This window comes from Ixodes scapularis, unplaced genomic scaffold (genome assembly GCF_016920785.2).
Source record: "Ixodes scapularis isolate PalLabHiFi unplaced genomic scaffold, ASM1692078v2 PGA_scaffold8__174_contigs__length_109621045, whole genome shotgun sequence".
Lineage (NCBI taxonomy): Eukaryota > Metazoa > Arthropoda > Arachnida > Ixodida > Ixodidae > Ixodes > Ixodes scapularis.
In genome coordinates this window covers 62,374,097-62,387,733 of record NW_024609883.1, presented here as the reverse complement: position 1 = coordinate 62,387,733, position 13,637 = coordinate 62,374,097, and the positions used below count along the sequence as shown (strand labels likewise).

The window sequence follows — 13,637 nt, the reverse complement described above, 5'->3', positions numbered from 1 at the left end:
CAAGTTTTTTTTTTTCAGGTTTTTTCGAATCCTAGTACATTTATATGTTGTATTTTTTCCGTTGTAGAAAGTTGAACACAGATTATTCACATATTCAGCTGGTACTATAAAACTTTAAAATAAATGTTACGATTATTTTAGCAGTGAGCTCTTGTCTGTCCTTGACAAATTCTCCACTGTATTGGTATAATTCCATCAGAAACAAATCACGTATATTTTAGCTTTCTTTAAATCTTTATAAAATTGGAAGTACAGTTTATCCCTAATACATGCCTAAATTGTAGACAACCACCAAAGCTGCTTTCACAGGGGATTTCGCGTCAGTACCCTGAGGAACTTTGTCTTCATCAGCTACCTGTGCACGTATGTGTGACACAAGTGGAGTATAGACATACTTTCATAAAATAGTTCAAGCTACACAACTGGACTTAAAAAACTTGTTCAAAAGTACACCGCGTCCTTCCCCCAAATAGTCTTTTTTAAGAGCAATAATAAGTTGTTTATTGTCAAATGTTCAGTCTGAACTGCCATTTAGCGCGAACAGTTCGGAACAGATAACAATGTTTTACGGGTTCCAATATTATTCTAAATTTTTCTGTGATTGGCGGAAATATCCAGTGGGAAACTGAGGCTTTTTCTCGTAAGCTCTTGCAGTTCATATCCATGAGTCATTGCCCGTATAAAAGTTTCCGAATGTTCCTGATCACGTTTTACCAGATAACGACAAGGTCTGAAACTGGCGTTCTGTGCCGACTGTTTGCGGTAAATGTGGGACCAGACCGAGCACTCGGCAATGCATAGCTCATTTTTGCACAAAAACAATTTTTTTTTTTGGGGGGAGGACATTTTCTGAAAAATGGTGAGAATGCAGTGTGATGGAAAAATGAAAAATGTGGTGTCATACGGTTTCCACCAGATCATATGTTGTATTTGAACATCAGGCATACCTCCCGCAGCCAGCAGCAAACAGCACGTTACCACCAGAGTGGTGTGCGGTACACGTGTATGCTAACTTTGTTGCCACAACATGTCCCGTACTAAGGAGTCATGGAACATGTTCTGCAATGGGCCCTGTTCACAAGTCTGCGTCAACGCCTATTCGACATTGTTTCCTGATATATATACTCTGACTAGATATTGGACACGAAAGCTGCGTCAGAGTTCGGCGTTAACTAGGCTCAGCTCGTATTAAAGACGAGTCCTGACGTCAGCATGCGAAAGGGACTCGGTTCCAATCATGTGCTTCGTGTCCAAGCAATGGCGACCGTCAATGTTGCTCGGTGGACTTAGGAAAAGGATATATTCAGGGGTATGGAACATGTTATGGCAACAAGGTTAGCATGCCTACGTCCTAGACGTGCACGTTATATTGTCTTTAGTGAACCAAACGTATTTGAAATATAGTATCTGGAGTTGAATATTTGAGATAGATAAAGTTTGGTTTCAACTAATACAAATAGTATGATGCTAGCCTTCAGGACTTATTTAATGTATAAGCGGTGTCGATGTATGAGAAAGACTCATTTATAGTTTGAGGATGCCCTTATACTGCGAATTGAGCTAGCTTGACTATATGAGCTAGTTTAAAACAACGAAAAGAGATGAGAAGCAATCTAAGAAAGCTGTACGTCAGAAAGACGTTATCTAAACACCACCGTTTGCATGACACAAGCCTAAGGCATGGCACCATCTGTACCAGGTTTTCCCACTTCTTGCTATTCAGAGCTCTTATTTAAAAACATTCTTTAGACCTCAAGGTCAAGAAATGTCAATGTTTCTCTGCACACATTTATTTTTCTTAAAATAAAAAAAATGACGCTGAAGATATCATTCAAAGTATGTACTCAATAAGTTTGCTGCAAGTATGCACTTGCATTATCACTTGATTGATTGATTGATTGATTGATTGATAACATTTATTTAAGACATAACTGTACAGAGATGTCCCAGGTGACATGGCAAAAGGCATAAATGCCTGACGGGGCCATGCCACCCTTTTGGCAGCAACGGTAGCAAAACAAATAAATGAGGAATGACACAATTTCACTCCAAACTAAGAATCTATACAAAACAAAACAAATACATCACAAAACATGACGTGAAAGGTCAATTGCTACTTATCATTCCAAGCATTTTGCTTAAAACACATACGGTTTTATTCCCCTGTGAGTAAGTATTCTTTTACAAGACGTGTGGTCATGAAAGACATGTTCTAATTATAATATACATAGTAGCAGTAGTAGTAGGCTGGTGTTTTATGGCACAATAGCAGCTAAGGCTATGATGCTCCAGGAGAGATAATTCACATAATGCCGTGTACGTTATTATATTATCATGGGCCACAACTCATGTCTCACCGAGAACGGTCAAATATTTGAGTATTTGCGATGAAAATAAAAAAGGCAATGTTAAACCGTATATTTAAATCAAGAAAATTATTCACTATTGAGCTGTCAATTAGCTTACAGTGTGTCTACATACCATTCCGAAGACCAGAATGACAAAGCCCACGCCCCCTACTCCAAGGATAATGGGACTCTGGGTTGCGATGACGGAGAGCTTGGACATCGCCAGAAGGACGTTCTGAGCGCAGGCCTTGTACGAGAGGTAGAAACGGACGTCGATCGCGTCGAGGTCCAGCGAGAACCTGTTCAGCACCCTTCCCCGGGGCGTCGCGTCGAAGAAGCTTACGGGGCTGGACAACACGTGGCTCAGCATCTCGTAGTGCAGGGACTGGGACAGTTGTCGCATGCTTGCTGTCAGAAGGACACCGCCCACGCACCGGAGGAGCACTGGGACGACGAAGCAGTGTCAGGATATTTTAGGTATACACCCTAGTATAAACGGATTAAGGTCGGCGAGTTATAACTGAATGAAACCCGAAGCCATTCGAAGATGAAGCGTACAAACACGCAAATGATTCTCCGGTAGGGAACTTAGAACAGTATGTCGGCTCTTATTTTGAAGGGTGCGAGGCCACAATCATGTATGCCCAGGTGGACAGAGTTAGCTCTGGTGCTATTGTTTTTGTGTTCACGGAGCCTATCATTAAGGCATCGTCCAGTCTGCCCTATGTACTTTTTCCCGCACGAAAGGGGAAATGAATACACCACTTGGCCCCTCGCACTCGACGAACTGCAAAGTGGAAAATTGGGCCAGTTGGTTCATGGCTCTTTAAATAATTAAAAGCGCCGAAAAAGACAAGGACAAAGAAGTGGAACGAATCTCGCCATTCATTGCCATTCAAGTGGAATCTCGCCATTCATTGTAATAGATGCCCGTGTACGCCAGTGCTACATGACATTAAGATTTTGGCTCGTTATCGCGACCGAACAAGCAGAGAGGTGCACGAGGCGTATAAAATTAGGGATAAGGGCGTTGAGTGTATAATAGCGAGTTCGCTTCACGGCACTCGTGCCCACGCGTGCCCACTCGCAGCGGGGAACGGGTTCGTTTCGGCCGGCGCTCCACGAGTGGTTGCACTCTCCGAGTTCGTTTCAGCGCTGACACCCCACGCGTGCATGCACTCGCTGCACCGAGAAAATCGGGAGTGCGCCAAAATGTAATCTCGTCATGCCTCGCTCCGGCGGGGCCGGCGTGGAGAGGGAGCAGACGACGAGGGTTCGTCTGCTACGATGTGTCGCGGAACTGATCGGAAAAAAAAGTAGATTTTCTGATAGAAATCGCGTCCCGCGGGCAACGAAATCAAACGCGAGCTTGAATTGTGAGCGTCTGCTATTTCACGAAGGAAGCAATTGACAACCCGTGATTTATTTGCAGGTTTTAAATCGCTCTGTTGCCGTACAAACGCTGAAATATACCAGTGTGTAAAGAAATGCCCAGAACAAACGCAACAGCGGCCCCCGAGATGTCTATCACCATCCGTGTGCGGGTAAAAAATTTAACATTTGTCGATAAAACTCCCCCAGCATAAACCTCTGACTTCCCAATAAGCATCACAGAAAGCTAAAGATGGTGACTTTACCCGAGGATTGGGCAGCATAATCATGTTTAACATTTACCTACGCAGCGAACTTGCCCCGTCGTATTTTGTTTGAGAAAGCTCTCGTTCTCGACGCCCTCTCCAAGGCTAATATCTAATCCACCTATAATGACGATCCAAATCGAAAGTCCCAGTTTTGCTGGATATTCCAACAGGCTAGTTTTAAGCCGTACACTTTCAGTGGATCACGCATAATACCATGCTCAAACGGATCAAGCTTCTGCTCGGACAGCATCATCAGTTTTCTTCAGTGAAAACGGTTACAAGGATTGAAAGATCGCAACCAGCTGCTTTGTAGACAGCTGGTCGCGGAAATTTACACCGTCTGTAACTATCTCTACGGCAGCCGAGCTGCTTGAAGACATCGCAACTATAAACTGTATAAACTACAGGTTGCGGTTGCCAACGGTTGTAGATAAACGTTGGTAGCGACTGCATTCTCGCATTCCCACGCATAACTCGGAACAAAAAGGCGCTAGTTTCGGTTTGAAGTCGGTACCTTTTCTACAACATAGATGGCGGCAGCATCTGTCTTCTGCACTCGGTGCATTTGGCGAGTTCGTTTGAGTCCAGTTTTCCGTGCAAAACTCTGTGAGTGCGATGCATTCTGGGAGAGAACTCGAACGGTGCCAGTGCGTGTGAAACGAACTCGCTATAAGTGAAGCGTCACTCGCCCTGTCAAAGGGTGAGTTTGAATATTTGAGAGAAGCATTGCGAGGGACACGCAGATGACTAACAGGGTTCTGGGGCCTATAAATGTACGTACTTTTCGAAATAAACAGCAGTTGGGAGTGCGCCTTGCGTCGTTCCACTTCTTTGTCCTTGTCTTTTTCGGCGCTTTTAATTATTTAAAGAACTCGACGAAGCTGTTCTGATCTTTCTTGGTACAGCTTGCTGTTCGGTGGGAATATGATGAGTTGACTTGTTTTCACAGGTTGGCAAGCTTTTAAGAGCACAGAAGACGACGTCGATGTTGAACATATGAGCGATTTTTTGATGTCATGCGAGAACCTGTGTATGTAGGGAATAACGACTGGTCTCGTGGTTCCATCTCTGGCTCGTGGTGTGACAGATGTTCCTTTATTTTTCGCTTTCAGGATGCTCTCCGCAATCGATGTTAATAAAGAGATTGGATATCCGGCAGAAGTTAATCTTAAAATTTGCGCATCAAAGCTTATTGAAATGGAGGCTCGCAAGATTTTTGAAGAGAGTTGTTTACACATCATTTTACGATTCTTCTTCTTACCAGCTTAGAATGTGCCGAATTGAAAGGAAGAATTGATTTTTTACCCCTTGGTTCATATGTCCAGCATATATGAGTCTGTCGGAAATGGAGCCTGAGATCTAAGAATCGGGTAGATCTTTCTTCGAGAAGCTCATGGGTAATAATATCCAATGGTTCCAGCCATTTTTTTCGAAAGTTGACAGAACACTGGCCACAGTGGTTAGAAAATTGCTCTTCTCGATGTCAAGAACTATTTAATAATCGTCAACATACCGAAATACTCTGGCAAGTCTGGGGGACTCAGGGCTATTATTCAATAGTCTGTCTTGGTGGGCAAGGTAGAGATCACTTAGCACTGGAGCTATGCGCGACCCAATGCTAATGCCTTTCTTCTGTAGATAAGTTTTCTCTTCCCAGGTAATAAAGGTCGAGTGTAGTTAGACTGACACTAGATGAGAGTAGACTCCGTGAACACAAAAACAATAGCACCAGAGCTAACTCTGGCCGCCTGGGCATACACTGCCGTAAATGCGGGTTCGAGGTTCACCTGCCATCTTGTACAATTTTAGGTACACACAGTGATCAATTATCGAGAGAAATTATTGAAGCCGAACACATCGTCAGGAATTATGGAAACTGTATCAGTGCCATCTTTGAACCTGACAAAGAAAAAAAATCTAGGCCTCTAGGAGATTGGTGCACGTGATTCGGGAAATTCGGTAGTTCTAGACGTATATCAGTTTGGATATAATATATTCATATCACAACTGACCATCCATCTGCATTTGCACTAATAGCAAAGTCAACTCGTGTTTATAGAAATGTTTTATTTGGGTATTTTTCTGTTTCATCAGCTGTTTTTCCCTAAAAATGTTTTAAATATTTTTTTCCTGTTTTTGCTGATTTATAACTATGTTTTCCAGCATGTAAACCACTATTTTGTTGGTTCGTTTATATAACGTTTCTTCAGCAGTTCCTTCCGCTTTGTGTAATGCCAGCAATGGCCTTCAAGGTTTAATAAATGATGATGATGATGATGAGAAGAAGACAAGGTATATAAACCGCGCTGACTGTCAGTCAGCGCGGTTCGTTTGAATTTTCCTCTTTTTCGTGTGTACGGAGTGAGTGTATGGTGTGAGTGTACGTTTGCAGTGTGCGCTGTAGTGTGTGCAGGTTTCTGCGCTGCGTTTAGCATTGATGAAGCCGCAAAAACGAAGTAACTCGAAAACGTCAACTGCGCAGGCAACACTGAACGCAAAATTGCGCATGCGGGGGGTCTTGTTGCTTCTGGAGGCTTCTCCATTTGTTGAATGCAGTTCGAAAAATGCAAGGATTAGTATTCCACTTTCTTGAGGTCGAAATTGGAGGAGCAGATAATTAGTCTTAACGTGAATACAAAATAAAAAAGAAAAATCTAAGATGCAAATGCTGAGTGGTTCGATATTATGACATTTTCAGTCACTTATAGTATTAAGAAACGCAGGTCTTGGCCAGTCCCGATCGAGGCTTTATCGCTCAGCCGTCAGTGACATTGGGTTATTACCCACATAAAAGGCCAATTAACAAACAAAAAAAATCATGAAGCGCAATAATCTCCGTCCTGCGTTTTTAAAGGTGTGAGTGAGAGATAGTGGTGCCGTTGATTGGCGTTCGGTGAATGCGAAATAGCAGCGAATAAAACCGCAGCGAATAAAAGTCATTTACCGTGCAATAATTCAAATAAGCTCACGTCATGTGACCGCAGCGCAGCGCCCTCTGTCGGATACAGCACGAACCCTGTGTGACATCACGTGAGCGCCCTCTGTCGGACTCAACTCGAACCCGAAGAATCACGTGGGTGTCATCACGTGACGAGAGCGGTGGTAATGACATCTCTGATACGTGTCTTTCCCACGCTTCTGGCACGCACCGCGTACGTGACTGATGACAGCGGCTGTCAACACCTGGTGATTCCATGCTAAGTTCCACGCTTCTGGCACACTGCTGGCACGTGCCGCGCACGGACTTCACACCTGTGCGCACGGACTTCACACGTGACTCGAGGGCGGGGCCTCGGTGAGCTCGGATTGGTCACTGGCCACCGCCCATGGCCTGTCATTGGTTTCGGAGATGGGAGAGAGGGAAGAGGCCCCGCCCTGCTGCTCTGTGACTGATCGGGATTGGCCCCGCCCACTTGGGGCTGTGATTGACAGGTGGCCGAATCCGCACACGATTCCTACTACTAACGTAGCGTCTTCGTTAAGCTTCATTTATCAGGGACGAAAGTTTCTACATTTCTAAAGGAACACACGTTACAAGATCGTTCCTCCCCTTAGGGAGGACTATGATATCCTTTTTCTAAGAGTATAGTGATACACGACCGAACGCCGGAACGATGCTCATCCAGATGGAAATGGGCAGGGATGGGGATTGAGCCCAGGATCCCTGGGTTCTGCAGCGCGAGCTTTCGCTCCACGTGCTCCGAGCTGGTGTGCGCTAGCCCACTCGGCCACCGATCCCCCGCCAAATATGCGTGCGATGGGTGAAGACACCCATTATTGTATTGAAAACTGCCTGCGCGTGCCAACTGGGCCTTAAAATGGCGCCAAACCACCGGGCGGAGCAAAGCACTCGCTCCGAACGAGATCGAAGCGCGTGCATTCTGGGCACAGAAATGGCCGAGGTGCCGCCACCCGGAGACAGACTTGGCGAAAGTGTATGAAGGCTCCCTAGTGTGCGCGGCTGCTGAGCGCGTGCTAGCGGCGAGCTTCCGAAGTTCTTTTGTAACGTGCATTCCGCAACATCAAGATTGCCGGACTCCGGAGACGCTGTACGGCCGAGCTCAGCGTGGCGCGCAGCTTGTAGGAATACGCTATGTATAGACCTTTCCAATGTTTACAAATCCACAGCTCAGCGAGCGATCTCCACAGCTCAGCACGCGCGTGTGCGTCGCTTCGGAAAGCGAGCAAATCACGCGCGATACGCACGAACACTGAAAATGAAACCGGCCAGCAGCCCTTTTCTGGAAAGGTCTATACGAATTCTTTCTCATTCCGACATGTCAGCCATCTTTAGAGTTTTTTTTTTTTTTTAATTTATGCTTTATTGTTCTAGGGTGAGAGGGAATGAAGTCTGACAGGACTATAAGTGCACATTTCTAGAAGATAGCTTGTATATCTGATTCCGAAAATACTGCGAAACTCGCTATCTAGTTCAGAGTCGGAGTTGGTTGGGGGCAATTGGCACACTGACGTCACCACGTTTCAACTCACGCAAGAAAGAGCGAATAGACGATTCCAAAATCGCATACGGTGGCGGAAATGTTCCTCCCCGTGTGAGCAAGCACGAGCCGTTGCATGCCTGCCAAAGCTATCTTCACGCATTATTGTACGTGCTTGCACACGCGGGGCACAATTACGGACGCCGTGGTTGCAAACGTCTACATACAACGCATCGATAGTGGTCTTCACCGGTGCATTACCGCCCCACCGTTCTTAAGGAGACACTACAGCGGATATTGATATCCCCTTTTTATTGCGCAAATTTGTTTTTTCTGCCTTAAGTCAAATAGAACACCATCGAGCCTGGCCCGGTTCGCCCTTTAATCTCGACCAAACACCGCGACACGCCCCTTTTTACTTAACAATCTAAAAAACGGGGTCTTTCGCGGTGTTAGTTTGCGTTGTTAGGGTCAGAAAAGGCCATGCGTGATTGCCTTCTTGGTTTCATAGGATGCTTAGCGTGCGTTGATTGAGTTCGCATCACGAAAATACAATCTGAATTTCCACTATAGTTTCCCTTCGAGCGTTCTATCAGCACGGGGATGTCAATCTCAGCGTCATATAAACCTGTCATTCATCGCACTTACAATAATTGTATCGGTATCTCATATCACCGTGTTCCTTTTTTCCTTTACCATAACCCCACTGAAGCGTAGCCGGTTATAGCTAACGTTCGGGTTAAATTCATGGTCATTTATTCGGTAAAATAAATCAGTTATTGACGAGACTTGTTTAGCTAGGGCTGTATGCGCTGCCGCGTCATGACGTTTACAATGACTGCGGATCCAGGGATGCACCTTTGCTCCGCTTTAATATATACGGGCTCGGGCGTAGGCGTACTGCTTGCTTGCTGCTACCGTGGGAAAATATTACTTTGGCATAAAAAACACTTTGTTGGCACGTAGTAGCAGTAATGGCAACGTACCGTCACCCACGCAGAGGCCCGCCAGTCCTTTCACCCAGCTCGGGTCGTAGGGGTCATCGCGGTTGTCCGGAGAGTTGGCATCGGTCCACTCTTTGATCCAAAGCTGCTGCCAGGCGAGCGCTATAGCGCTGGCGATGAAAAATACCAACGCCGCTGGCATGAACGTGCCGGAAAACCTGAAAAGGGCCCGCGTGACCTCCCAGGGTCCCTGAAAAAACGGAAGTCGCTTTTTATTTTGCCACTGACGGGTTTGCCATTTTACCAAGGAAGAACAAGTGCCTCAAAGACAGGGAAAAAGAACAAACCGGCACCGAGTGCTTACGACTACCTCAATAAAAAAACATGTGACCCCACTACCGATTTATCTCATAATATCATATTAAGGAACCATTTAACAGAGTGTAGTTATTTTTTCATTGAAGAAGGTTCAGTCAGGTAGCATCTGTAGCCATGGTTGTCTGCAATAATTTGTGGATAAGATGGCCCATGTAAGGTTCCGCGTTTGGGAAGCTTATATTTCGTTCAATTCGAAGGGTATTTTTTTGCAGTTTATTCTTGGCCCACATATTCGGCGTTTATCGTTTATCGGAGTGTATCTTTGTTTGATTACCAATTATTCGAAATTTGAAGTTTAATTTCGCTGTGTTTTCAATTAAAATAAATAAACAAATATATAATATCCGAGTGCAAACTTAGTGCTAGATAAAAGTAAAACGCGCTTGTACCAATTAATATTTCTTCAGTTGGTTTCATTGCCGTTGTAAATACTAATTTGTCCCAGAACAAAAGTTGCGCACAATTGTTGCTTCGATAAACGTCGATACCTAAAATCGATAAACTCCTGGAGGTAGAAGCTGGAAAATTCGTATTCGACACATTCTATTCCATTAATCTACACACGGCCGCACTAGGGGGACTTGAAAAGTAACCTTTGTAGGTCCACAGCTGCTAATATTACAAAAACACAACATCATCCTTAATCTTAAAGCACAAATAGAATGGCTCAAACTGGGAACCAAAACAGTCGCTTTTGTCGTAACCCGAGAGTACAATGAGCTGTTGTCCTGGATGAACCTTGACGAAATAAGCGACACCTTTACACAATGGTCCAAGATTTCCCATACAAGAGGAGCATTTTCCCAGTGTCATTGACTCTGTGTGCTGATAAAACTTAATTGTAAAACATCGTGCTTTTCTTCTTTTTTTTTTTTCTTTTTTGAGGGAGGGGTGCATGGCACATTCCAAATCGAATTTTATTAGATAAATCCAAATGGACGAAAATTCTTCCTGTAGGTGCTTTTTTTTATTTTTCCGAAAGCACGGAACTCCTACTATAAATTATATATTCTTTCTTTTTCAGAACTTTTTGCGGCGCAAGTCAGCCGATAACAAGTTGTATTTGTATAACACGTGTAAATGATAAGGGAGATGAGCCACTTAAAAATTTAAAGTTCAAAAATATTTTTTTTTGTTTTCAGATTTTTTTTTGCGTGCAAATGATAATATAGTATATGAACCGTGTAACTGCATATGGGGTTTCTCAGCAGGGTAAGATTTTTTATTATTCTTTTAAGGGTGATACCCATTTTTGTTCTAGCCGATACGTACATCACGCAAAACACACAAGGTGCGATCAAAAAGTTCCTGGACTGATTTCGTAGCTTAAAAGGAGAAGGCGGCACAGTGATGAGCGCGCAGCAGTTGAATGAAGGGACCTTTCTGCCTTGTTATACCAAAACGTGTCACTCTGTGAACTTTCGGAGCTGCGCTACATGAGTTTTTCTGACCACGTGTACGGCACAATGACGATTTTACAATAGACTGCAAACCAGAGAAGGAGCAAACACGAATTCTGCGTGAAACTCGTCAAATATGAAACAGTGATCTTTGATAAGATTAAGCACGCTTGTGTAAAAAAGCAGTGAGTTTTACGAAGTGCTCTAAGTGGCGCACGCGCTTCTGGAACGGCATAACATCGACGGAAGACGAAGGGCGAAGACGAAGGCTAGATTATTCGACCTCTCCTCGACCTCAGGGACGTTCTGCTAGTCTTGAGGCGCGAGAGCCAGTCAAAACACCTAGCACACCTTACTGGTTTTTTGACATAAGCCTTCTAAATTATTTCAGAGGTCTCTGCTCTAGATATGCCAAGTTTGACGTAAAATTGACGTTCGCACTCCCTTTGGTTTGCAGCCTATCGACAGATCGTCATTATGTTCGGGCATGTGGTCAAACACACTCGTGTAGCGCAGCTCCACCAGTTCACAGAGCGACGTCCTTTGGTATAACGAAACATGAAGTTCCCGTCCTTCGACTGCTGCACGGGCATCACTGAGCTGTCGTCTCTTTTGACGGAACAAAATTAAATTACGTCTTTTAAGTGACCCAACAGCAAAGGCCAGAACGACTTGGAACCGAAAACACTTTATCGAAATTCGGGATTAAAAACAGAGAAGATGATGAAGGGCCAGACAAAGAAGTAACACGGAAACATCAAAATCATAAAAAGAAACACCAGGAGAACCTCAAACCTTTAGACCGGCAGTTTTTTTTTTTCTTTTTGCCTGATGCGTTTTAAAGAGATCAGATGCACAGTCATACTGCACTAGCTAAGTTATCTACCAACCAAGGGATTAGCAGACGCAACTTTCAACAGGGTCAGGCTGGAGACACTTAATTGTGTGCGCAAACCGATACGAGCACAACAAAGTGGACACGATCTTCTTCCCGTTCTCCTGTGTTGGCCATAAACGTTTCTCAGGTGTCAATCCTTAACTAAAGTAATTCACAACTTAAAAAAGGGAGGATGTTGCGAGTCCCAATTATCTTCTATTCACTCTGTCGCCAGTTAGATTATGGTATTTTAGCGCGATAGCGTTAAAGACCTCGTCAGGGCGACGCAGCCGTAGCCTTGGCTATTGTACCGTGCTCCGGGCGTACAAGTGAGCGAAGAAGTGAGAGAAAGAGCAACCGATGAAAGGAAAAAGAGAGAAACGTAGGGTGACGTCACAACGACGTCAAATACGTTAATAACCCACTACGGCCTTTAGGACGGGTAGAGCCGTTACAATCCATGTTTCCCCGGGGCTCTTTTTCTGCGCTCAAGCGTAGGGTTCTTGTTTCCGTCGCATCAAAACATGGCGCTGGAATCGCCGTCTCTACTGCTGCCGCGCTGCCCCTATTTACCCCTAGATGGCGCAAGTTGTACTGCTACGTTCAAGGCGGACCTCGCCGCCCTCCCCCCCCCCCCCCCCCCCCACCCTGGATTTCTTGCCTGATTTTATTTCTCTTGGATTTCCTTATCATCTTCTGGGGCTTTTATTTTATATCTCTTTTTTAAGAAGTCACTCGAAAGCAACTTCAGAGAAGCTGCTCCTCAAGGGGGTATGAGGCAAGGAGCACACATTTACTTTTCATGCATTCTTTAATATTCATACAGATCTTGTACATGAAATAGAAGATGTATACAGACAATAAAATTTACGGAACAATAAAGCCGATAACACGAGAAGCACGTAAGAACACAATTAAATAAATATACATTTAAAAAGATATCGGACCACGACAGTTTTGATCAGCGGAAACCTAAGTGTTTTCTGCAGACCAAAAAATTTGTTTTGTTTTACTCAGCTGATGGATCACCCGCGTCATGGCTTCTGTGCTTACCTATTAGCTGCAGACCTTTTAAAATTAGGTTTTTGCTGATCTCTTCTTTTTAAAGGCGTAAATGCCCCAGGGTTCATAGCAGAACATCTGGAGGAACTTCTAGCAGATTGCTGGACAGAGAAGCTTCTCCGACTGTTCTGCCATGAAAGCACAAAGATTCTTCATCACATCATTCTTGTATACCAGACTGAGAATGCTCGCCAGAAAACACTCTTCAAGCTTGCCCATGACAAGGCAAGGGTCCGTGAGCAAAAAGAAAGCACGAAAATGCCTGTGTCGTCCTGTGCGCTTAGCACGTGGTGCGGCTCGATCTGCTAGCGAATTTCAAGTGCAACGTCGCTCCTATATAACGGAAACAAAATCGAAAACAAACATGGGCGGAGGCTGAGGTGCTGTGTTCACAGGGTTTCTGGCGCGCGAGACTGAAAGTCGCAACCAGGATCGCACCACATGAAACAGGCTCGACACGAAACCGACGAAAAACGAAACTGTATTTCTCGCTTCTGAACTCCTTTGGTAATAGAAAGTACGACAAAACTTTCGACTCGCTGGAGTTCC

At 44.6% G+C, this 13,637-nt stretch overlaps 1 protein-coding gene across 1 annotated transcript in view; it reads right to left on the bottom strand.

The window, feature by feature from the left end:
• LOC120840280 (multidrug resistance-associated protein 5) overlaps positions 1-9,573 on the bottom strand; it is a 32,227-nt gene extending 22,654 nt beyond the window's left edge. The window contains exons 1-2 of the mRNA XM_042287008.1: positions 9,414-9,573; positions 2,482-2,792 (exon numbers count right to left, since the gene is read on the bottom strand). Coding sequence (XP_042142942.1) covers positions 2,482-2,792; positions 9,414-9,573 — 471 coding nt within the window. The remainder of the gene's footprint in view (positions 1-2,481; positions 2,793-9,413) is intronic.
• Between the last annotated feature and the right edge of the window lie 4,064 nt (positions 9,574-13,637).